The sequence below is a fragment of the Symphalangus syndactylus genome, chromosome 4 (assembly GCF_028878055.3).
Source record: "Symphalangus syndactylus isolate Jambi chromosome 4, NHGRI_mSymSyn1-v2.1_pri, whole genome shotgun sequence".
In the NCBI taxonomy this organism is placed as follows: domain Eukaryota; kingdom Metazoa; phylum Chordata; class Mammalia; order Primates; family Hylobatidae; genus Symphalangus; species Symphalangus syndactylus.
In genome coordinates this window covers 43,328,333-43,355,191 of record NC_072426.2, presented here as the reverse complement: position 1 = coordinate 43,355,191, position 26,859 = coordinate 43,328,333, and the positions used below count along the sequence as shown (strand labels likewise).

Genomic DNA, 26,859 nt, shown 5'->3' with positions numbered 1-26,859 from the left:
CACCATGTCCAGCTAATTTTTGTATTTTTAATAGAGTTGGGGATTCACCATGTTGGTCAGACTGGTCTCAAACTCCTGACCTCAAGTGATCCACCCAACACAGCCTCCCAAAGTGCTGGGATTACAGCCATGAGCCACCGCACCTGGCCTGACTGCCAAGTTTTTAAAGAAATTTTTGAGATTACATTGAGAAAATTCTTAACACATAAGTGAAAAGAGACAATAAAAGGAGGTTTTTTTATTCAAAGGTATAACTGGATAAGTAGATTTGTTCCATTCTTGTGAAATACTTTTTAAAAAAATACGACCAACTTCTTTGCAAATAGCAGACACATACCTCAACTATGATGACCTAATTTTTGGTGGATAATGTACATGATTAGGCAGAAACAGGCAAGCTCACACTGGTAGATTAACTATCAAATACTCAGTCAAAACTCCGTTTGTGGCCCCCACTTCTTGATCGATTTCTATTCCCACTTCGTCTTCTACCATCTTGTCGACTTCCTGAGCGACTTCCTTGTCGACTCTGTCTACCTGACCGGCCGCCAGATCGACCACCTGACCGGCCTGACCGGCCCGATCGACCACTTGACCAGCCACTCCTCTGTCTGGAATTAGAAGATGTGTTTCCATCATAATATTCTTCAATTTCAGGTAATTTGGCTGGCACTGAGAGTATCCAGTCAGAATCATGCCACTCTGCCTGTTAGGGGAATTTACAGGATTAATATAAATGCAAAATAGAAACCATAAGCAAACATGTAAGTACAGAAGACACCTTTTTCATATCTATTAGCTAAAGGCCATCTATTCTGTTAAAGTATCTGGAACAAAAATGAAAACCAGAAAATAAGCAAAAATATTTTCAATTTTTGAGATGATAAATTCATACTCAGTTTATACATTCTAAAATTAAACTATTACCAATTAAATGTACTAATTAAATACATTCTATAAATATACATTCTAAATAAATTCTAACATTCTAAATAAATATACATTTATTCTAATAAATTCTAACATTCTAAATATACATTCTATTCTAGTAAATATGCATTTTAAAACTGTACTATGTATTACTAATTAAATATACTAACTAAATGTATAAGAGTACACATTATACTCAGTTTATATATTCTAAAACAGCACTATTTGGTATCTCAGCACATTTATCTAATAAATTCTAACATTCTAAACAAATATACATTCTAAAATTATACTATGTATTACTAAATAAATATGCTAATTAAATAAATGTAAAAAAGTATACATTATACTCAGTTTATTCATTCTAAAACAGCACTATTTGGTATCTCAGCACAAAGCAGATAGGCCATTAATAAGTAGTGCATTGTTTTCAGCAGGTATACTGACAAGCAAAAAGTAAAAGAGCCCATGATGGATATTAAATACAAGTCAACACCAGCCAAAGACTAAAAAATGTAGCCACTGGAAACACTCTGATAATGGAGTAAACAAGTGAAGATATACAAATCAGTAACCCATAAAAGCATCACTATTTTATATCTTGCTACACTAACTGTTCCTTATTGTGATCATGAGTTGGCAAGGAAAGTTGTTATTGGCCGGGCACAGTGGCTCATGTCTGTAATCCCAGCACTTTGGGAGGCCGGGGTGGGCAGATCACTTGAGGTCAGAAGTTCGAGACCAGCCTGGCCAACGTGGTGAAACCCCAACTCTACCAGAAATACAAAAATTAGCCGGGCGTGGTGGTGGGCGCCTGTAATCCCAGTTACTCGGGAAGCTGAGGCAGAAGAATTGCTTGAACCTGGGAGGCAGACGTTGCAGTGAGCCGAGATTGTGCCACTACACTCCAGCATGGGCGACAGAGTGAGACTCTGTCTCAAAAAAAAACAAAAAAAAAAGTTGTTATTAAGACACCCTGTTGCTAAGGCTATCTTTCTTTCCAATACTGGTACTTTTTGGGAAAAGACAAACGAACATTCCACTGGTGGGTTTGGCAATATATAACCAAAGTAAAAAAAAAAGGCACAAACCTTTTGGCCAAGCAATCACATTTAAAAACACATCTTAAAGAGATAAACATGGCAATGCATAAAGAATTCATTATACCAATGTTTAGGGCAGTCCTAATAATAGTAAATTATTAGAAATAATCTAAATTTCTTTTTTTTTTTTTTTTTGAGATGGAGTCTCGCTCTGTCGCCCAGGCTGGAGTGCAGTGGCGCAATCTCGGCTCACTGCAAGCTCCGCCTCCCGGGTTCACGCCATTCTCCCACCTCAGCCTCTCCGAGTAGCTGGGACTACAGGTGCCCGCCACCACGCCCGGCTAATTTTTTTGTATTTTTAGTAGAGACGGGGTTTCACTGTGGTCTCGATCTCCTGACCTCGTGATCCACCCGCCTCGGCCTCCCAAAGTGCTGGGATTACAAGCGTGAGCCACCGCGCCCGGCCAAAATAATCTAAATTTCAGAAAATAGGACACTGGTTAAGAAAACCAGCCACCCAAATGGCCAAATGCCAGGGAGTCATTAAAAATAAGTAACTGTGGCTGGGTGCAATGGCTCATACCTGTGAACCCAATACTTTTGGAGGCTGAGGTGGGAGGATCACTTGAGACCAAGAGTTTGAGACCAGCCTGTTCAACATAGCAAGACCCCATCTCTATTTAAAAATATAAAAAGAAAGGCTGGGTGCAGTGGCTCAAGACTATAATCCCAGCACTTTGGGAGGCCGAGGTGGACTGATCATGAGGTCAAGAGATCAAGACCATCCTGGCCAACATGGTGAAACCCCGTCTCTACTAAAAATACAAAAATTAGCTGGGCGTGGTGGCATTTGCCTGTAGTCCCAGCTATTCAGGAGGCTGAGGGAGGAGAATCGCTTGAACCCGGGAGGCGGAGGTTGCAGTGAGCTGAGATCACACCACTGCACTGCAGCCTGGCAACAGAGCGAGACTCTGTCTCAAAACAAACAAACAAACAAAAAATTAAAATATAAAAAGAAAAAAAGAACTGTTATTGACACAAAAATGTGTCTTTAATATATTCTGAATTTTTAAAAAGACTTCAAAAGCAGAATACTCATTTTTGTTTCAAAGTAGGTATATAAGTATGTACTGAGATACAATAGACAAATTCTTCATTATGGGAATCCAGTAGACAACTTCTTTCTTCAACAAACACAGGGATACTTTTTTAAAAGAGAGAGGGAGGACGAAGAACCTATTGATTAAAAGAGACTTAAGAAACATCAGGCCGGGCGCGGTGGCTCACGCTTGTAATCCCAGCACTTTGGGAGGCCGAGGCGGGTGGATCACGAGGTCAGGAGATCGAGACCACGGTGAAACCCCGTCTCTACTAAAAATACAAAAAAAAAAAAATTAGCCGGGCGTGGTGGCGGGCGCCTGTAGTCCCAGCTACTCGGAGAGGCTGAGGCAGGAGAATGGCGTGAACCCGGGAGGCGGAGCTTGCAGTGAGCCGAGATTGCGCCACTGCACTCCAGCCTGGGCGACAGAGCAAGACTCCGTCTCAAAAAAAAAAAAGAAACATCAAATTACAATCTATGAGCTTTATGGACCCCGTATTTAAAAAGTTTAGGAAACAAATGGAAAAATTTAAACAAAATTGGACGATATTAAGGAATTATTTTGGGGGAGTTTAATTATGGTATTATGATAATGTCTTTTTTAAAGTCATTAATATTTAGAAATATGCAAATATTTATGGTTGAAATGATAGAATACCTAGAATTTATTTCAAAAGAATGCAGAAAAGTGGGTAAGTAGATGGACACAGAAATGAAACAAAACTGGCTATGAACTGATAATTGTTGAAGCTGAGTGTTGGGTACATAGAGATTCATTATACAAGTCCCTCATCTAAAAAATATGTTTGAAATGATTTATAATAACAAGTTTTTTGCTGGGTATGGTGGCTCACACCAATATTCCCAACACTTTGGGAGGTCAAAGTGGGAGGATCACTTGAGGCCAGGAGTTCAAGACCAATCTGTGCTACAGACTCTGTCTCTACAAAAATTTTTTTAAAAAATTAGCCAGGCATGGGGCCAGGAGCAGTGGCTCATGCCTGTAATCCCAGCACTTTGGGAGGCCGAGGCGGGTGGATCACCTGAGGTCGGGGGTTTCAGACCAGCCTGACCAACATGGAGAAACCCCACCTCTACTTAAAAAAAAAAAAAAAAAAAAAAAAAAAAAAAATTATCCGGGCATGGTGGCGCATGTTAGCCAGACATAGTGGCACACGCCTTGTAGTCCTAGCTACTTCAGAGTCTGAGGTGGGAGGATCACTTGAGCCCAGGAATTCAAGGTTGCAAATGAGCTATGATTGTGCCACTGCACTCCAGCCTGAGAGGGACTCCATCTCTTTAAAAATAAATTTGAGATAGACTGGTTATTTTATATTAAGGAATTCCTCATTAATTTAGGCATGATAATGACATTGTGACTATGTTTCCCAAAATATCCCAATCTAAATGTTAGAGAATGTACTCAACTATTTAAAAGATAAAATTTTAAAAATACCTGTAACCTTTCTGACTCAGTTGTAGGAACATCAAAGCAAACACCCTGAAAGCAAAACAAAGCAAAACATTTTAAATTAGATGCATATGTGTAGTTTTGTTTTTGTTTTACTAATAATGCATTACTCAGTGGCTGCTTAATGTATTTTCTAAATTTAAAAAGTAACTAAACACAGTATCCAATAAGAATTTACAACTACTGCTAAGAATCTAGAGTATTCTCTAGAAGAGTTTGTGTAGACACTATATGTTGTTTCATGTCCCTTGTAAAATGATCCTTCTAATAAATTTCTTTTAAAATTTAATGACAGAAAGTCTCATTTACAAAGAGCTGCAATGGGCCAGGCATGGTAGTTCATGCCTGTAATCCCAGAACTTTGGGAGGCCAAGGTGGACAGATTGTTTGAGTCCAGGAATTCGATCAAGACCAGCCTGGGCAACATAGGGAAAACTCCATCTCTACAAAAAAAATGCAAAAATTATCCAGGTGTGGTGATGCATGACTGTGGTCCCAGCTACTCAGGAGGCTGAGGTGGGAGGATCGCTTGGGCATGGGAGGCAGAGGTGGCAGTGAGCTGAGATCACGCCACTGCACTCCAGCCTGGGTGACAGGGTGAGACTCTGTCTCAAAAAAAAAAGAAAAAAGCTGCAATGTTTATTAGTTAATAAGAATTATATAACCCAAGATGTTTCTTCTATGGTCTTAGTTGTCAATAAGCTGAAAGTTAATTTAATACTCAAGTATAGCAACTAGTTTGGCCTATGCATCTTGCTATTTTTTCCCTCTCCTCTACATTTTTTTCCTGAAAGTATATATTTGTCTCATACTTGCCCCACATCCTTTTTAAAGGCAAGTAATATTAAACTTTGAGAGAGATGATTATTTGCAATAAACAATCTAGTTAATAAATTCCAAGCTAGAATGAACCTATGCAGTAAAGTTAAATTGATAACATCATTTTTCAAAACCATTAGAAGAAATCAGTCACAAGATTACAGTTTTAATTTTGCTATATAAATGTATTAAAGTATTTATTTAATTCATATCATTAATTCATTAACAACAAAGAGCAGGCCATTTAAAAACCAAACTGCACGTCCTCAAAATTACAGAGCTGTTTAACTACTGCAATCATAAGCTATTTAGTCTTCCAAAATAAACACACATGCCAGGTGCAGTGGCTCAAGCCTGTAATCCCAGCACTTTGTGAGGCTGAGGCAGGTGAATCCCTTGAGCTCAGGAGTTCAAGACCAGCCTGGGCAACATGGCAAAATCCTGTCTTTACCAAATAATAATAATAATAATAATAATAATAACATGGGCAGGGTATGGTGGCTCACGCCTGTAATCCCAGCACTTTGGGAGGCGGAAGCGGGAGGATCACCTGAGGTCAGGAGTTCGAGACCAGCCTGGCGAACATGCTGAAACCCCATCTCTACTAAAAATACAAAAATTAGCTGGGCATAGTGGCAGGCGCCTGTAATCTCAGCTACTCGAGAGACTGAGGCAGGAGAACTGCTTGAACCCAGGAGGCATAGGTTGCAGTGAGCCGAGATTGTGCCATTGCACTCTAGCCTGGGCGACAAGAGTGAAACTCTGTCTCAAAAATAAAAATAATAATAATAATAATACAAAAAGGCCAGGTGCAGTGGCTCACACCTATAATCCCAGCACTTTGGGAGTCCAAGGTAGGAGGATCACTTAAGCCCCAGAGTTCAAGACCAGCCTGGGCAAACAATGAGACCTCATCACTATAAAGTCATAAATAAATAAAATTTAAAAAATAAAAAGAGAATAAACACATGTACACAACCACATACAGTATGTGGCAGAAACTTAGATAACTTGGGTATTAGATAGTCAAACTGAACAGAATGATTTACAGCTCTCGAGGAATGGGTTACATATATAATGCCCCAAATTTATAACTGGAAACAAACTAACACAGAGAAAAAAACAGCATTATTCATGCCATTAGGCTTCAAAGAGAAAGAACAAATTTGCTAGTGTTTGTAAACATTTGGGGTAGTTGATTAAAGAGCTTTTTAATTGTCTAGAAAAGCCTACCATATTTCCTTTCAGGAGGCACATTCTGGTAATCTGAGACACTGCATTACTACTCAGCTTTCTGTTAAGTTCCTTCCAAGCACAGCTGACATCCTGTATTTCCTCTAGGCTTTCCAGAGTCATGGTCACAAACCCCTTAAGGAATAAAAACCACATTACATTTGGAAATAAATCATCAGCAGCAGTACAATGAAATTCTAATTCTATAATCCTTCAAGACTTAACTGTGCATTTCTTATGAGCCAAAAGTATAACATTTTAGCTAAAAAATTTTTTTGAAACTACATTATTATAAGAATAGTGTTTATAGATAATTGAAAGTACTATCCTATGTACTGCCGTAAGACTCTATTTAATTCTAACCATTATGCTTTAAGAGAGAATTAAGAATTAAGCAAACCAGAGCCAAGAAAGACAACAAAGTAGTGAAGAATTAAGGAAATGTTGAAGGAGTCAAAGTCAGCTTGGAATGAAAACCTTGGCTGGGTGTGGTGGCTCACACCTGTAATCTCAGCACTTTAGGAAACCGAGGCGGGAGGGTCACTTGAGCCCAGGAGTTTGAGACCAGCCTGGGCAACATGGGAAATAACCATCACTACAAAAAATAAAATAAAATAATTAGCCAGGCATGGTGGCGCACTCCTATAGTCCCAGCTACTTGGGAGGCTTGAGCCCAGGAGCCCAGGAGGCAGAGGTTGCAGTGAGCCGAGATTGCACCACTGCACTTCAGCCTGGGTGACAGAACTAGACCCTGTCTCAAAAAAAATAAAAAATACAACATAAATCTCTTTAACCTTTTTTTTTTTTTTTTTTTTAAAGACAGGGTCTCGCTCTGTCACCCAGGTTGGAATGCAGTGGCATGATCTCAGCTCACTGCACCCTCAACCTTCTGGGCTCAAGCAGTCCTCTCACCTCAGCCCCACAAGCATCTGGAACTACAGGTGAATGCCACCATGCCGTGCTAATTTTTGTGTTTTTAGTAGAGATGGGGTTGCCCAGGTTGGTCTCGAACCTCTGGACTCAAGTGATCTGCTGCTTCAGCCTCCCAAAGTGCTAAGATTACAGGCATAAGCCACCATGCCTGACCAATTTCTTCAAACTTTTGAAGGAGTGTTACATAAGCAAAAATTATTTGTTCTATAAAGCTTCACTAATAGCAAAAGAATAAACATTAAGAAGATATGGGGATGCATTCAGCAAACAAATATTTATTGAGTGCCCCCTATGTATGTGCCACAGACTGTACTAGGTGCTAGAGATTCAGCAGTAAGTAGTCCTTTCTCTCATGGACAGTAAATTCTAGTGCATGTGCATATACCTACACCTGTATGTGGGGTTGGGTGGGGGGGGGGTACACAGTAAACAAATAAGCAATTATATGGAATATCATATAGTAATAAGCATCACGAACAGGAATAAAGCAGGGCTTAGGGAACAAAGTGTAGGGAGGAGTAAGCTATTTTAGAGTGATCAAGAAAGACTTCTCTGCTATGATATTTGAGCAGAGACCAGAATAAAGTAAAGGAGGAAGCAACATGCTTATTAGAGGAGAAGAACATTCAAGACAATGAAAGTATGTACAAAGGCCTTGTGTAATAGTTAAGTTTATGTCTGAGGAAAACCAAATAGGTTAGGGTGGCTGAAATAAGAAAGGGGAGAGTGATGAGATGATGTCAAGGAGATAGCAAGAGGAAAAGCCTATAGGACATTCATGATAAAGACTGGATTTTGGTTTAACCCATGAAAGAAATTTAAAGCCACTAACACCATGTTTCTAAGATATTTAATCAGAGATTAAATGACCCATCTGCCAAAGAAGGATTCTTTATTGGATGAGGGTTGAGACTAAATAACTTCTTAGGTACTTCTTAGCTCAAATCTCAATATTTTCTAAAGAAATATGTTTTAAATACTGTCTTAAGAAGCGTTTGGTGGGTTATTCGGGATAGGATATTTGCTCAATGCTAAAGTATCACCCCACAAGTTACTAATTACAGAGAGTAAAATACACCTTTATAATATGGCAGTTTCCATCTTAAACAAATGCAAACTAAGCATTACTAGTACTGGAACAACCTAACATTCTATGCCTCTTGATGTGATGCAATATGAGGTACATATTAACTATAAAGTACCCTTGCCAAAAACATTTCACCTGAACATAAAAGTCAAGCTTTGATATTACTTCCAGTTTAAAAGAGGATAAAGGCAAAAGTTAAATGATGCTTGAAGAGATTCGGACAAATCCAGACAGTGAGATATTCTACCAAACAACCGACCTAGACTCTTCACCAAATCGATATCAGAAAAAAATTAAAAAGATGAGAAAACAGTTCCAGACTAAAAGAGACTAAAGAGACATAATACCAAATGTAACATGTAAAACTTAACTAGATCCTGAATTTTTAAAAAGATACATACAAACAGGTATATGTGTACATATGGATAAATGGAATGGAGCCCAATAAGTCACTCGAAGCAAAATGACATTTAGCTAAACTATTAACACCTACCAGGTAGAAACCATCAGATACCCCAGCAGCATTCATTTGTGCTACACCAAATAAGTCACATCCAAGTGAACCTGCCCTGCCCTTTTTGTTTCCTCCTCCCCATCACAGGGATGTGCTGCCCAAAATTAGTCTGTTTTGTTATTATTTGAAAATCCCACCAGCAGGCTCTAGTCTTATAGATGTCTCCAGGACCAGGTTCGCTCACTCTCTCTCTCCACTCAGACATAACGGAACTCTTATTTAAAATTCTCTTCACCAAGAAACTCCCCTCACTTATACTTGAATAAGTAAAAAATCTCTGAGCTACCTGCACCAATGGTTCTGGTGTGGTGATATGAATCTGGCAGCAGGCCAGTTCAGATGGTGTTACACTTACACAACCCCTCCACACACACACAGGCATTTCTTACTTACTTTGCATGCTACTGTGTTAATTGTGCAGAGTCTATTTCTTACTTTGCAGGATTCCATGGAAACTTACAAAATGAAATGTAGGTTCTGGGATACAAGTTTCAGTTAACAAAGGTCTGTGCAAAGTGAGCATTTCCTATATTTCTCTCCAAATACCCAGACAAACAGACATTTTCAGGATAATGAGAAAAAAATGGATATAAACTAAATATTAGATGATGATACAGAACTATCATTAATTTTCACAGATGAGCTTATTATATTGTGGTTATGTAGCAGAATATCCTTATTCTCAGAGGATGCATGTTGAAATATTTAGGGATGATATCATGGTGTTTCAACTTACTTTCAAATGGTTTAGAAAAAAAAATACAGGCCAGGTGAGGTGGCTCACGCCTGTAATCCCAGCACTTTGGGAGGCTGAGGAGGGCAGATCACCTGAGGTCAGGAGTTTGAGACCAGCCTGATCAATATGGTGAGGCTACTAAAAATACAAAAATTAGCCAGGCGTGGTGGCGTATGCATGTAGTCCCAGCTACTCAGGAGGCTGAGACAGGAGAACTGCTTGAACCTGGGAGGCAGAGGTTGCAGTGAGCCAAGATCACGTAATTGCACTCCAGCCTGGGCAACAGAACAAGACTCCATCTCAAAAAAAAAACAAAACAAAAACAAAAACAAAAAAATATTCTTATAAAGTGATAAAGCAAGAAGGAAGATATTGAATGGTTCCTAAAACAAAGAAATGATAAATGTTTAGACGATGGATATGCTAATGACCCTGATCTGATCCCTATACATGGTATGCATTGAAACATCACTACATACCCTATAAATATGTACAATTATTACATGTCATTTTTTTTAATTACAAATTAGAGATAAAAAAGGATATAAAGCAAATGATACACACTTTTAACAGCCGAATCTAGGTGGATTGTATGTGGTTACTGCATTATTCTTTCAGTTTTTCTGTGGGTTTGAAAAATTTGGAAGAGGTGATTGTCAAAAAAGGATTTATTAGGGAGTAGAGGAAAATAAGGAGACCAGTTTCTCATAGAGCAAAACAGTTTTTTTCTGCACAAAAAGCACAATAATTCACTATACAATATTTACTATGTTCAATTTTAACCTTTTCCCACTCACGCACAATTTTCTCACAGATTTCTACCTTATCAGAGGTGATCAAAGATCGTGGTTCAAAGCTTGATGCACCAGAAATGTGGGCTAAAGCTGCAGCCAATGCATCCACTGCACCTTTCTCTTCTATCAGTCTCTGAGCTGATGGTCGGAAAAAATCAACAGCAGCATAAGAAACAGAAGCCAGAGACCTATGGTTTAAAAATAGTATTCTTGGTCAAGACACAGGGAAAAAATAAAAGATAAGAAAATAAATGGGAAAAAGAAGGAGTAATTTTTTTTTTTTTTTTTTTTTTTTTTTTTTTGAGACAGAGCCTTGCTCTGTCACTCAGTCTGGTGCGTACTGGCACAATCTTGGCTCACTGCAGCCTCAACCTCCCAGGCTCAAGCAATCCTCCCACCTCAGCCTTCCAAGTAGCTGGGACTACAGGTACATGAGCCACCACTCCTGGCTAATCTTTGTATTTTTTGTAGAGACAAGGTTTCGCCATGTTGGCCAAGCTAGTCTCATACTCCTAAGCTCAAGCAATCTGCCCACCTCAGCCTCCCGAAGTGCTGGAATTACAGGCATGCACCACAGTGCCCAGCCACATTTATTTATTTATATATATATATATATATAATATATATATATATATATATATATATATATTTTTTTTTTTTTTTTTTTTTTTTGAGACGGAGTCTCACTCTGTCACCCAGGCTGGAGTGCAGTGGTGCGATCTCGACTCACTGCAAGCTCCGCCCCCTGGGTTCACACCATTCTCCTGCCTCAGACTCCCAAGTAGCTGGGACTACAGGTGCCCACCACCACGCCTGGCTAATTTTTTGTATTTTTTAGTAGAGATAGGGTTTCACTGTGTTAGCCAGGATGGTCTCGATCTACTGACCTCGTGATCCGCCCGCCTCAGCCTCCCAAAGTGCTGGAATTACAGGCATGAGCCACCACACCTGACCGACATTTTTATATTTTAATATAACTAAATGTCTGCTGGTAAAACTGGTGATTAAAATTTTCTGCTATTTGAACTGGGAGAGCTTACAGATGAATAGCCTAATACAAAAGAAACAATTATTCAGCAAGTTTAGAAAGCATACCTGATGGCATCCATGCTTTTAGATTTAACTAAATCCATTGTAGAAGGAACACCTACACGTTTAAAAGTAATTCCCTGAAAATGAAAGAGTTACATTAAAGAAAAATGGAAGTCGTTACAATTAATTCCCAAATTAATATTTTAATAGTTCGTTGAATTTCTATTTCTTGGATTTAAAGATTTCATAGCCCTAGCAGATTAAAAGATCAGTTTTATCTTTTTTGTTTTGTTTTGAGACAGAGTCTTGCTCTGTTGCCCAGGCTGGAGTGCAGTGGCGTGATCTTGGCTCACTGCAACCTCCACCTCCCGGGCTCAAGCAATTCTCCTGCCTCAACCTCCATAGTAGCTGGGATTACAGGTGTCTACCACCATGCCCAGCTAATTTTGGTATTTTTAGGAGAGATGGAGTTTCACCATGTTGGGCAGCCTGGTCTCAAACTCCTGACCTCAAGTGATCTGCCCATTTCCACCTCCCAAAGTGCTGGGATTACAGGCCTGAGCGACTGCACCCAGCCAAGATCTGTTTTTTTTTTTTTCTAATAAATCATCAATTACAAATTTCAGAAAGAGAAAAATAATTTTTTGAATTGCCCCTTAGTTACAATCATGGAATTTCACTTGTAAAACAAGCCTGATTTGAAGAAAAAAAAAACACAAAAAACAGATGTTTAAATCTATCAGCTTTTTTCCTTATTACACTATCTCATTTTACAAAGTATATGAAATAGCATATAAAAACACATATAAAAATAGGAAAAAATGTGAAATACCACAAAAAATCCAGACCACAGAAAATGTACAGTTTCTTTAGAAACTGTCTATTGTACCATACTTAAAAGAATCTGAACTATTATACCAAGACAATCTTTTAGTCACCCATTTACAATGCTGGACTAAGAAGTACTGAAATCACAATGCACTTCTGATTTTAGTATGAAGAGAGAAATTCAAGGAAAAGATGAGAAAGTCAGCTCCACTGTCTTCACGATAAAAGCTGTATTAAAGTCTTGAAGCTAATATAAATTTAGATCTCTGCAGGCTTCACATCCAAATGCAGCTTAAACTGAGAAAAGTTATGAAGACCTACTTGTAAGAATAAATATAAGAAGAGCTCTCTTTTAAGGCACCATTTAGACAATAAGCCTGAAATAATTTAACTCTACTTACTGCTTTTTGTTCCACATATCTTAGTTGACCTCTTTCTCTTGGTTGATAAAAACATATACAAATCCCTGTCCGTCCAGCTCTACCTGTGCGTCCAGAGCGATGGATATAGGATTCAACATCCTAAAGATTATAAGAGGTAATACTTTTTAAAAATCTAGCAAGTTCCAGTCATTCTGGAATCCAAATAATAATGTTAATAATAATATATTTATTTCAATCCTGTTGCCCTTTTCAACATTCCAAACAATTTATATGTGTGGATTTTGGGGTAAAGGCAATATGATTTAAAACCTTTTAATCCACCTCATCCCAGGTTTCTTTATGGCAACTTTTTATAATTCTCTGCCTGATTTTGTTGCTCCATGCTTCAAATACAAACAATACAGTTAATCATCTGCAAAGGTATCAGAATCTGATAAATTTAATATCACACTAACAAAAAATGGCTAAGAGCAAGAAGAGATGACATATTTTTCACATCCCAAGCAATATGTTGTAAATTAAATGGGAATTTATAAAATTGCTCTTATTTTTCCCAAATCAAATCCCATTTCCTACCTGAGGAGGAGAACTTTGAATCACCAGGTCAACTTCAGGAATGTCCAAACCACGGGCAGCCACATTGGTTGCCACCAAAACTTTAAAACTACCTTCTCTGAAGCCTTTTAGTGTAATTTCTCTTTGTGACTGTGCAATGTCCCCATGTAAACACTGGGCATTCTATTTGAGAAAGGGGTAGAAAATTAAGTGTACAGCTCATACTTGCAACTGATAGCACCACAACATCATCTAGTCTGTGCTCCTTTTGCATGTTTTTAAATCTTACTTTGATAATTTTAACAATGCATGCTTACTGTTAAAAAAAAAAGTCAAACATGACAGAAAATATTTAACATAAAATGTAAAAGCTTCCCTAATACTAGTGACTTAGAAATAATTCACTGCTAAGGGTTTGGTAAATATTCCGTCAGTTTTTTTTTTTTTTTTCTTAGACAGAGCTTCACTCTTATTGCCCAGGCTGGAGTGCAATGGAGCGATCTTGGCTCACTGCAACCTCTACCTCCCAGGTTCAAGCGATTCTCCTACCTCAGCCTCCCGAGTAGCTGGGAATACAGGTGCCTGCCACCATGCCCAGCTAATTTTTGTATTTTTAGTAGAAACAGGGTTTCACCATGTTGATCAGGCTGGTCTTGAACTCGTTGACCTCAGGTGATCCACCGGCCTCGGCCTCCCAAAGTGCTGGGATTACAGGCGTGAGCCACCACACCCGGCCACTTTTTTTTTTAATACACACATACTCACATTACACTAGCATATACTATGACTTTATGTATTTATTTATAACATGGATATTACATAGGTAGGGTTTTGTAACCTACTTGATAAATTTAGTGTATCTTAGCTATCCACATCTATAGATAAAATGCTACCTAATTTTTTTAAACTGTATATAATTTATTCATATGGATGCACCAGCATCTATTTTAGCAATATCCTACTGATGAACTTTTGGGCTGTATTCACATTTTCACCTTTAGAAACAATGCTGCAATGGGCCAGGCACGGTGGCTCACACCTGTAATCCCAGCACTCTGGGAGGCCGAGACAGGCAGATCACCTGAGGTCAGGAGTTCGAGACCAGCCTGGCCAACATGGTGAAACTCTGTCTCTACTAAAAATACAAAAAATTAGCTGGGTGTGGTGACAGGTGCCTGTAATCCCAGCTACTTGGGAGGCTGAGACAGGGGAATAGCTTGAACCCGGGAGGCGGAGGTTGCAGTGAGCTGAGATCGTGCCATTGCACTCCAGCCTGGGGGACAAGAGTGAAGCTTCGTCTCAAAAAAAAAAAAAAAAAAAAAAAAACAATGTTGCAATGAACAACTTTGTAACTTTGTACTTGTATCTCTGGATGCCTCAGTATCTGTATATTTCAGTAGGATACATATCTAGAAGTTGAATTTCTGGGTCAAAAATTATGAACATGTAGCATTTTAACAGAAACTGCATTATTTAAAAAACTGTATTATAAAAAAAGTTGTGTACCTTTTATTCTTCAATACTCTATGAGTATTTATTTCAACATACCCTACCCAGCTTGTATATTATAAATCATTGTAATCTTTGTGAATTTAATAGGCAAAAATAATTTCCCAATGATGTTTTAATTTACATGTCTGTAATTTTTAGTGACACTGAACCTACTTATATTAGGTAGATCCTCATCTCTGCTGCATTAGTGACACTGAACCTATTTATATTAGGTAGATCTTCATCTCTGCTGCGAATTTCCTGGTATTATAAATACACTTCCTAGTATTCCTGGCCACTATATTAAAGTCAAAAAGTTCGTAACGATGATCAGGCCAGGCTCAGTGGCTCATGCCTGTAATCCCAGCACTTTGGGAGGCTGACATGGGTGGATCACTTGAAGTCAGGAGTTCAAGACCAGCCTGCCCAACATGGTGAAACCTCATCTCTACTAAAAATACAAAGATTAGCCAGGTGTGGTGATGAATGCCTGTAATCCCAGCTACTCGAGAGGCTAAGGCAGGAGAATCATTTGAACCCAGGAGATGAAGGTTGCAGTGAGCCATAATCGCTCCACTGCACTCTAGCCTGGGTGGCAGAGCGAGACTCCGTCTCAAAAAACAGAAGTTCATAACAGTAATTTAACCCCAACAGTATTTCAGCCTTGGTATCTAAATAGCTTCATGAATACATGAATAAATTTAGTGAGCGCTTGCTATCTGCCTGGATTATACCTAGTTCTAGAACATTCATAAAGAAATGGCTCTGGGACAACCAGTTGACAGGCATATTCAATACAGTATGATGTGTGCTATCACAGGTATAGATTCAGAGTGTTACAGGAATACTTAAGAGGGAAATCTAACTCAATCTTGTTTGAGAGGAAAGCAGCACTGAAGCTGAGACCTGACATCATAAGGAACTAGTAGGTAAAAGAAGGAGCAGAAGGCTAGGGAGTTCCTGGTAGAAGAAATATCATACATAAAGAACGGGGAGTGGAACCTACAAATATTTGAGCACTGCTGAAACAGAGTGAAAAGGGAGCGGGGGTGAGGGGTTAGGGAGTGAGAGATGAGATTGGAATAGAATATGAACTTTATCCTAAGGATGATATGAAACAATTGAATGATTATAAGCAGAAAAATATCATGAACATATTAAATTATACGACCAGGCACAGTGGCTCACGCCTGTAACCCTAGCACTTTGGGAGGCCAAGGCAGGCGGATCACCTGAGGTCAGGAGTTCAAGACCAACATGGTGAGACCCTGTCTCTACTAAAAAAGTAGCCGGGTGTGGTGGCGGGTGCCTGTAATCCCAGCTACTCGGGAGGCTGAGGCAAGAGAATCACTGGAACCCGGGAGGCAGAGGTTGCAGTGACCCGAGATTGTGCCACTGCACTCCAGCCTGGGCAACAGGGCAAAATTCCATCTCAGAAAAAAAATTGTGTGTGTGTGTGTATATATATATATATATTTTTTTTTTTTTTAATGATCCATCACCCACCCATCAGCCTGGGTAACAGAGCAAGACCCTGTTTCTAAAAAAGGAAATAAAGAGGTTATCAGTGGCCTCACTAAGATGGTGGCAATGACCACCTATTTACTCCACAAATATATAATGACCTACAACATATTGGGCACTAGGGATAAAAGGTGAACAAAAATAAGACTGCTTCTGTCCTCATAGTCTTTATATCCTGGTCAGAAAGATGGACATTAATCAAATAATTAGGCATGCAAATAAATTTAGACAACGAATGTAATGGATGATGCACGGGTCTAAGAGGCAATGAGGTTTTGTAAGAGGACAATCTGACCTAGCTTGGGGCAAGAAAGGATTCCCTAAAAAGTGATGCTTTGGACTGAGATCTGAAGGATGAGTAGGAGTTGCTAGGCAAGGTAGACTACAAATTCAAGAGCTGACCAGCATGGTGGCTCATGCCTGTAATCCCAGCACTTTGGGAGGCCAAAGCGGGAGATGGCTGGAGCCCAGGAGTTCAAGACCAGCCTGGGCTATGTAGATATTCCATCTCTATAAAAAATAAAAAGTTAGCCAGGTGTAGGGGCACACACGTGTCGTCCCAGCTACTTGGGAGGCTGAGGTGGGAGGATCACTTGGGCCCAAGCAGTTAAGGCTCCAATAAGCCATTGTGCCACTGTACTCCAGGCTGGGGGACAGAGTGAGACCCTGTCTCCCTGCCCCCCCCAAACAAAAAAAACAAAAAAAACAAAACCATGGCATGTATGGAGTGTGTGCACAAAAAAATGAGAGGGAAGTATAAGATGAGGCTGGAAAGGTAAGTAGAGGTGACACCATAACTGAATTCAAGAACTATTAGTTCATGAAATTGCAAGGACATACTCAAGGGAGTAGAAATGATGTATAAAGGAAAGAGATACATTATACATGATTCTCAGATGTTTAGCTTCTGCAACTGGTGTAAGAAATAAATGAAGGCAGAGCACGGTGGCTCACGCCTGTAATCCCAGCATTTTGGGAGGGCATGGCGGGTGGATCACCTGAGGTCAGGAGTTTGAGACCAGCCTGGCCAACGTGGTGAAACCCCATCTCTACTAAAAATACAAAAATTAGCCAGGCATGGTGGCAGGCGCCTGTAATCCCAGCTACTCAGGAGGCTGAGGTAGGAGAATCGCTTGAACCCGGGAGGCAGAAGTTGCAGTGAGCCGGGATCACATCATCATACTCCAGCTTGGGCGACAAGAGTGAAACTCCACCAAAAAAAAAAAGAAGGAAAGAAAAGAAAGAAAGGAGGAGGGAGGGAAGGAGGGAGGGAGGGAGGGAGGGAGGGAGGGAAGGACCAGGCTGGGCACAGTGGCTCACACCTGTAACACCTGTAATCCCAGTACTTTGGGAAGCCAAAGTCGGCAGATCACTTGAGGTCAGGAGTTCCAGACCAGCCTGGCCAACATGGCAAAACCCCGTATCCACTAAAAATACAAAAATTAGCCAGGCATGGTGTTGCACACCTGTAATCCCAGCTACTAGGGAGACTGAGACAGGAGAATCACTTGAACCCAGGGGCAGAGGATGGAGGTTTCAGTGAGTCGAGATCACACCACTGCACTCCAGCCTGGGTGACACAGTGAGACTCCACCTTAAAAAAAAAAAAAGAGGCCAGGCGCAGTGGCTCATGCCTGTAATCCCAGCACTTTGGGAGGGCAAGATGGGCAGATCATGAGGTCACGGGACTGAGACTATCCTGGCCAAAATGGTGAAACCTCGTCTCTACTAAAAATACAAAAATTAGCTGGGTGTGGTGGTGCACGCCTGTAGTCCTAGCTTAGGATGCTGAGGCAGGAGAATCACTTGAACCAAGGAGGCGGAGGTTGCAGTGAGCTGAGATCACAACATTGCACTCTAGCCTGGGCAACAAGAGTGAAACTCCATCTGGAAAGAAAAGAAAGAAAAGAAAAAGAAAGAAAAGAAGGAAAGAAAGGAAGGAAGAAAGAAAGGAAAGGAAAGGAAGGAAAGAAAGAAAAAAAGGAAGAAAGAGAAAAAGAAAGAAAGAAAGAAAGGGACCAGGCAGGGCATAGTGGCTCATACCTGTAATCCCAGTACTGTGGGAGACGGAGGTGGGCGGACCGCTTGAGGTCAGGAGTTCCAGACCAGCCTGGCCAACATGGCGAAACCCCCTCTCCACTAACAATACAAAAATTAGCGAGGCATGGTGGCACACGCCTGTAACACAAGCTTCAGGAGGCTGAGGCAGGAGAATCGCTTGAACATAGGAGGCGGAGGTTGCAGTGAGCCAAGATCGCACCACTGCACTCCAGCCTGGCGAAAGAGCAAGACTCTGTCTCAAACAAAAAAAAAAAAAGAAAGAAAAGAAAAAAGAAATAAATGGAACACTTTAAACCATAGGAGATATAATCCAAAAATACTATGTAGTTGGCTGGATGGTAAGGAATAAATTCAAGAGTGACACATAAATTTCTGGTTTAAGCAATGGGTAGATGTATTATTTAGCCCTAGGGAACGCTGGAGACAGAGTGGGTATAGGAGTGTAGAAAGTTAATTAATTCAGGTTTAGGAACATAAAGGTTGGTGTGTCTGTGGCCAGTAGGTCTAGTATTCTTGAGGCAGATCCCAGTGAGAAAAAGATTTGGGTATCATTACCATATACTAAATGACTGGAGCCATAGGAGTGATTAGATCTATCTATACATATCTATACTTCTATATTCCTATACTAATTGACTCCTTGCTTCAAGAAAAGAAATGCACTATCAAAATGCTTTAAATAAACAATTTTTTTTTTTTTAAATAAAATAGAGACGAAGTCTCACTATGTTGCCCAGACTGGTTTTAAACTCCTGAGCTCAAGTGATCCTCTTGCCTTGGCCTCCCAAAGTGCTGGGATTACAGACATAAGACATCATGCCTGGCCTGTCTAAATCTTAAAATGGTAAAAAAAGAAAGTAACTTTTAATACCACCTTTTTAATTTTATTTATTTTGGAGACAGGGTCTCACTGTGTCGCCCAGGGTGGAGTGCAGTGGCATGATCATTGCTCACTGTAGCCTCGACCTCCTGGACTCAAGAAATGCTTCCCACCTCAGCCTCCTCAGTAGCTTGGACCACAGGTGTGTCCCACCACACCTAGGCAATTTTTTTTATTTTTTGTAGAGACAGATTCTTGCTATGTTTCCAGGCTGCTTTTGAATGCCTGGCCTCAAGAAATTTTCCTGTCTTGGCTTCCCAGGGAAATTCTTTTAATTTCAAAAACATCCTTTTATTATTCATTTATTTTAAAGAGATGAAGTCTTGCTCTGTCGCCCAACCTACAGTGCAATGGCAAAATCATAGCTCATTACAACCTCAAAATACTGCGCTAAGAGATCCTCCCACCTCAGCCTCCTGAGTAGCTAGAATTGCAGGCATGAACCATGGCAGCCTGCTCAAAAGTATCCCTTTAAATAGGAAGCTTATACAATTTCCATAATACATTTTAAGATGTTTAATTCATGCATAAGACTCCCTTTAAAAATACATCTACTATATAAATGAAATGCCCACGCTAGTCTCAAATTCCCGGGCTCAAGCAATCTTTCTGCCCTGGCCTCCCAAAGTGCTGGGATAACAGGCATGGGCCACCACACCTGGCTAATATATTTTTTTTTAATTTACTTTTTCTTCACCAAAAGCAGATGAAATACCACTTCTTAAAAGCAGGACAATATATGTATGTAAGTATGTGTGCATACGTATGTAGGTACAAAATTATGCTAGTAAGTAGCACAACTGAGATTTAAACCCCAATCTGACTCCCAAGTCTATGCTATTAATCACTATTCTTTTTTTCGCCATGAAAAATATGTAGAATAAGAATCAGATCTGTAAGGAATACCAATATTTAAAGTATAGACAAGAATACAAAAAGACCTCACAAGAAACTGGGAAAGGTTAGCTAAAGAAGAAAATAAACCTGCGTGGTTATCATATAACCCAAGTTAAGAAACATATTTCAAGAGAAGAAACATCTAATTTTTGAAAAAAAGGTTATAAACAAATATACTTTAAATAAGTTGGACGGTTTTTCATAGTGAATTTTTCAATTGCAACACAGGTTTTTTTCTCATGCCTGTAATCCCAGCACTTTGGGAGGCTGAGGTGGGAGGACTGCTTGAGGCTAAGAGTTCGAGACCAGCCTGGGTAATACAAGGAGATCCTGTCTACAAAAATAAAAACTTAGCCAGGTGTGGTGGCGCATGTCTATAGTCCCAGCTGGTTGGGAGGCTGAGGTGGGAGAACCACTGGAGCCTGGGAGATTGAGGCTACAGTAAGCCATGATCGCACCACTGCACTTCAGCCTGGGTGACAGAGTAAGACCCTATCTCAAAAAAAAAAGAACGCAGGGTTTTTTTTACTTGATAATTTGTCCTAAGAGGAACATACTACATTCATGATATCAGTGATGGTTTCCAGGCCTCCAACTTTCGAATAATTTTTTTTCCAAAAGTGTGTGTGTGTGTGTGTGTGTGTGTGTGTGTGTGTGTGTGTGTATCTCTGTGTGAGAGACAGAGACTGTTTAATGATTCATTCATTCATTCATTTAGAGAGGGGGTTCTTGCTGTGTTGCCAGAGACTGTTTAATGATTCATTCATTCATCCATTTAGAGAGGGGATTCTTGCTGTGTTGCCTGGGGCTTAATCGATCCTCCCGCCCCAACCTCCTGAGTAGCTGGGATTACAGGTGCACCACCAAACCCAGCTGGAGATCGAGACCACAGTGAAACCTCGTCTCTACTAAAAATACAAAAAAAATTAGCCAAATTAGCCGGGCGTGGTGGCGGGCGCCTGTAGTCCCAGCTGCTTGGAGAGGCTGAGGCAGGAGAATGGCCGGAACCCGGGAGGCAGAGCTTGCAGTGAGCCGAGATCGCGCTACTGCACTCCAGCCTGGGAGACAGAGCGAGACTCCATCTCAAAAAAAAAAAAAAAAAAAAAAAAGAACGTAGAAGGCATTTGTTTCTGGGGGAAACCAAGTAAAACTTGACTTTTTACAAGTAAATTACAATTTAAAAATAAAAACAAAAAACTATTCAGGTTCTGTAGTTAATCCATAAAATCCCATATAACTCGTAATGAGATACTACTAATACTTTCTATCTAAATAGCAAAGTCACCTAGCAGAATGGAGGATGGAGAATTCCATTCTCCAAATCACAGAAACAGATTATTGTCCACTGAAAGGGGAATTCTCTCCCAACCTTTGTAGCAAGACAATTTCTTCAAGACTAAAAAAAGCTTCTGCAAGACAACTGCTACTGAATATTTTAAAGCAACGAAAAGAAAGGTAAATCAATTACCCTCTACCACTCTTTCAACATTTACCATCTATCTGTTTATAGAGGACTTTATTTATTTTATTTTATTTATTTTTTTTGAGACAGAGTCTCACTCTGTCGCCCAGGCTGGAGTTCGGTGGCGCCATCTCGGCTCACTGCAACCTCTGCCTCCCAGGTTCACGCCATTCTCCTGCCTCAGCCTCCTGAGTAGCTGGGACTACAGGCGCCCACCATCACGCCCGGCTAATTTTGTGTATTTTTAGCAGAGATGGAGTTTCACCATGTCAGCCAGGATGGTCTCGATCTCCTGACCCTGTGATCCGCCTGACTTGCCCTCCCAAAGTTCTGGGATTACAGGCGTGAGCCACGGCTCCTGGAGAACCTGTCTCCTAAAAAGATAAAGGCCGGGCGCGGTGGCTCGCACCTGTAATCCCAGCACTTTCGGAGGCCGAGGTGGGTGGATCACGAGGTCAGGAGATCAAGACCATCCTGGCTAACATGGTGAAACCCTGTCTCTACTAAAAAATACAACAAATTAGCCGGGCGTGGTGGTGGGCTCCTGTAGTCCCAGCTACTCGGGAGGCTGAGGCAGGAGAATGGTGTGAACCCGGGAGGCAGAGCTTGCAGTGAGCCGAGATGGTGCCACTGCACTCCAGCCTGGACAACAGTGAGACTCTGTCTCAAAAAAAAAAAAAGAGGGTCTCACTTTGTCACCCAGGCTGGAATGCAGTGTCATGTTCATAGCTCACTGCAACCTCTAACTCCTGGGCTCAAGCAATCCTCTCGCCTCAGCCTCCCAAGCAGACAGGAATACAGGAACGTGCCACCACACCTGGCTAATTTTTTTTTTTTTTTGGAGACAGAGTCTTGCTCTGTTGCCCAGGATGGAGTGCAATGGCATGATCTCGGCTCACTGCAACCTCCGCCTCCCAGGCTCAAGTGATTCTTGTGCCTTGGTCTCCCACGTAGCTGGGACTACAGGTGTGCACCACCACGCCCGGCTAATTTTTTGTATTTTAGTGGAGACCAGGTTTCACCATGTTGCACAGGGTGGTCTCGAACTTCTGAGCTCAGGCAATCTGCCTACCTTGGCCTCCCAAAATGCTAGGATTACAGGCATGAGCCATTGCAGCTGGCCCTGGCTGATTTTTAACTTTTTATAGAGACAGTGTCTCATTATGCTGCCCAGGCTGGTCTCAAACTCCTGACCTCAAATGATCCTCCCACATCAGCCTCCCAAAGTGCTAGAATTATACGCATGCCTGGCCTATACTGGACATTTAAACATCAAAGCTAATGCTACACAATTAGTTAAAATGACACTGGGGAAGACAGTGACTTTGAGTCTCTAGTTCCTACATAACGTTAACACATCTACTAGGATAACAAAACTAAAAATCCACAGACGATACATATAACAAATAACTGACAAAATGGTCTCATGATTTCTAAAATATGAGCAGAGGCTGGGCGCGGTGGCTCACGCCTGTAATCCCAGCACTTTGGGAGGCCGAGGCGGGTGGATCATCTGAGATCAAGAGTTCGAGACCAGCCTGACAAACATGGAGAAACCCTGTCTCTACTAAAAATACAAAAAAAAATTAGTTGGGTATGGTGGCGCATGCCTGTCATCCCAGCTACTTGGGAGACTGAGGCAGGAGAATAACTTGAACCCGGGAGGCAGAGGTTGTGGTGAGCCAAGATCACACCACTGCACTCCAATCTGGGCAACAAAAGCAAAACTCCTTCTCAAAAAAAAAAAAAAACAAAACAAAAAAAAACATGAGCAGGGAAGGATAATTCTTGTATCTATGTTGGGGAATTTGCTAGTCCTAAGAACAGGTGATTGAGGGACCCAGTCTTTCAGGTCTGCCATCTTGAAAGCATAACGAAATGCTACCTGGAAGGCATATTCTCAAATTGTTGACAACAGCAGCTGAACCTGGGAGGATTTTTATATACTTGAGGGTGATTGTGAGGAGCCAGAGTTAAGGTCTGCAGGGATTGGAGCAAGCTGGGGCCTATAAAAACTTTCTAAACTAACAGCCAATGCTCACTTTCCAGGGCAAAGCCCCATACTGAGGAGAAACTGCTGGACAGAGGATCTAAACTAAGGATGCCAAGAATAACAGGATCAAAGAAAAAAAAAGATACAGAGAAAAGTGAGGAAAGACACAGCTAGAACTAGAAAGTAAACTTTTTTTTAACAGCTTTACTCAGATATAATTTACAGACTATATTTTTAAGCACTAACAAAAATAACAGAAGCAGCAGCTCTAGAGCTGTGACGCCAGAAGTATTCTCACCAATGCCTTCCCATCTGAAGTTCAAAGTTTAACTTAATTTAAAAATGAGCAGGCTGGGCGCGGTGGCTCACGCTTGTAATCCCAGCACTTTGGGAGGCCGAGGCGGGCGGATCACGAGGTCAGGAGATTGAGACCACGGTGAAACCCCGTCTCTAATAAAAAATACAAAAAATTAGCCGGGCGTGGTGGCGGGCGCCTGTAGTCCCAGCTACTCGGAGAGGCTGAGGCAGGAGAATGGCGTGAACCCGGGAGGCGGAGCTTGCAGTGAGCCGAGATTGCGCCACTGCACTCCAGCCTGGGCGACAGAGCGAGACTCCGTCTCAAAAAAAAAAAAGAGCAACAGAAGAGATCACAGTCAAATCTCACAGAAAGTAATTAGGAAGGAAAAAAACAATAAGCAGAATAAGCTGGGTGCAGTGGCACATGCCTGCAGTCCCAGTTACTCAGGAGGCTGGTGAGAGAGGATCCCTTAAGGCCAGGAGTTAGAGGCTGCAGTGTGCTATTATTGTGTCTGTGAATAGCCAAGGCACTCCAACGCTGACAACATGGCGGGACCCTGTCTCTTAAAAAAAAAAAAAAAAAAAAAATTGGCAGACACGGTGGCTCATGCCTGTAATCCCAGCACTTTGGGAGGCCTAGGCAGGCGGATCATTTGAGGTCAGGAGTTCTAGACCAGCCTGGCAAAAATGGTGAAACCCCATCTCTACTAAAAATACAAAAATTAGCTGGGCGTGGTGCCAGCGACTATAATCCCAGCTACTCTGGAGGCTGAGGCAGGAGAATCGCTTGAACCTGGGAGGCAGAGGTCACAGTGAGCTGACATCACACTACTGCACTCCAGCCTGGGCCACAGAGCTTGCCTCTGTCTCAAAAAAAAAAAAAAAAAAAAAAGCAGACTATCTCCACAAATAAAGGGATCTAGAAAAGCTTATCCACAAAACAAAAGCATACCATTTTGAATGAACTCAAACAAATGTATATGGCCGGGCATGGTGGCTCATGCCTATAATCCCAGCACTTTGGGGAGCCAAGGCAAAACGATCACGTGAGGTCAGCAGTTTGAGACCAACCTGGCCAACATGGTGAAACCCCATCTCTACTAAATATACAAAAATTAGCCAGGTGTGGTGGTGCGTACCTGTAATCCCAGGTACTCTGGAGGCTGATGCATAAGAATCGCTTGAACCTAAGAGGCAGAGGTTGCAGTGAGCCGAGATCTTGCCATTGCACTCCAGCCTGGGTGATAGAGTGAAACTGTTGTCTCAACAAAAAATTAAAAAATAATAAATAAAATATACATATATATCATATATTGGCTGGGCACAGTGGCTCTCGACTGTAATCACAGCACTTTGGGAGGCAGAGGCAAGTGGATCACTTGAGCTCAGGATGAGAGCAGCCTGGGCAACATAGAGAGATCCCATCTCTACAAAAATGAAACTTAGCCAGGCATGGTAGCACGCAACTGTGGTCTCAGGTACTCAGGAGGCTGAGGTGGGAGGATCACTTGAACCTGGGAGGTGAAGGCTGCAGTGAGCCAAGATCATGCCACTGCACTTGAGCCTGGGTGACAGAGACCCCATCTCAGAAAAAAAAATAAAATATATATTACATATATTAAATATATAAATAATATATAAAAATTTTTAAGTTATATATACACACACACGCAAACACAGTTTTTTGTTTGTTTGTTTTTTGTTTTTTTTTTAAGAGAAAGGGTCATACTCAGCCGGGTGCAGTGGCTCACATCTGTAATCCCAGCACTTTGGGAGGCCAAGGCAGGCAGATCACAAGGTCAGGAGTTTGAGACCAGCCTGGCCAATATGGTAAAACCCGTCTCTACTAAAAATACAAAAACTAGCTGGGTGTGGTGGCACGTGCCTGTAGTCCCAGCTACTCAGGAGGCTGAGGCGAGAGAATCGCTTGAACCCAGGAGGCAGACAGGTTGCAGTGAGCCGAGATTGTACCACTGCACTCCAGCCTGGGCAATAGAAGGAGACTCTCAAAAAAAAAAAAAAAAAAAAAAAAGGGAGAGAGAGAAAGGGTCATACTCTGTCACCCAGGATAGAGTACAGCGTCATGATCATAGCTCATTGTAACCTCTAGCTCCTGGACTCATGAAGTTCTCCCACCTCAGCCTCCCGAGTAGCTGGGAGTACAGGCACACACCACCACCTCTGGCTGATTTTTTTATTTTTTGTAGAGACAGGGTCTTGCTATATTGCCCAGGCTTTTCTTGAACTCCTGGGCTCAAGCAATCCTCCAGACTTAGCCTCCCAGAGTGCTGAGATTACAGGTGTGAGCCAGCATGCCTGCTAAAAGAAAAAATTTTAATGCTATAGTAAAGAACAAAAATCAAGAAAAACTTTTCAGTTTTTCAATGAGATAAAATAACTCAAGAAAGAAGTAGAAATAAAAAATAACTTTTCACAAATTAAGACTATACTAGAAAGAGTAAAAGACTGAATAAATACAACAGATTTCTTAAAAATGCGAAATTTTGAGGCATGTGTAGTGGTGCATGCCTACAGTCCCAGCTACAGGAACTCAAAGCTATCAAGTGCCATGATCACATCTGTGAATAGCCACTGCACTCCCATGTGGGCAACACAGCAAGATCCTGTCTCTTAAAAAAAAAAGAGAAATTTTGAAAACTGAATAAGGAAAAAGAGGAAAAAGATGTGATGTGACAAGTGAGATTCAAAAAAGACAGCCAACATATGCACAACAAGAGTCCTTAAAGAAGAAAACCAAAGCAACTGTAAAACCAAATGCTAAAAATTGTAATTCAAG

At 41.0% G+C, this 26,859-nt stretch overlaps 1 protein-coding gene across 3 annotated transcripts in view; it reads right to left on the bottom strand.

Moving 5' to 3' along the window:
* Nucleotides 1-210: 210 nt before the first annotated feature.
* DDX50 (DExD-box helicase 50) overlaps nucleotides 211-26,859 on the bottom strand; it is a 47,962-nt gene continuing 21,313 nt past the window's right edge. For all 3 annotated transcript variants that reach the window (XM_055274521.2, XM_055274525.2, XM_055274524.2), the window contains 7 exons: nucleotides 13,479-13,640; nucleotides 12,921-13,040; nucleotides 11,755-11,828; nucleotides 10,688-10,847; nucleotides 6,596-6,730; nucleotides 4,529-4,573; nucleotides 211-706 (listed from right to left, as the gene is read on the bottom strand). In XM_055274521.2, coding sequence (XP_055130496.1) covers nucleotides 428-706; nucleotides 4,529-4,573; nucleotides 6,596-6,730; nucleotides 10,688-10,847; nucleotides 11,755-11,828; nucleotides 12,921-13,040; nucleotides 13,479-13,640 — 975 coding nt within the window. In that variant the 3' untranslated portion in view covers nucleotides 211-427. The remainder of the gene's footprint in view (nucleotides 707-4,528; nucleotides 4,574-6,595; nucleotides 6,731-10,687; nucleotides 10,848-11,754; nucleotides 11,829-12,920; nucleotides 13,041-13,478; nucleotides 13,641-26,859) is intronic.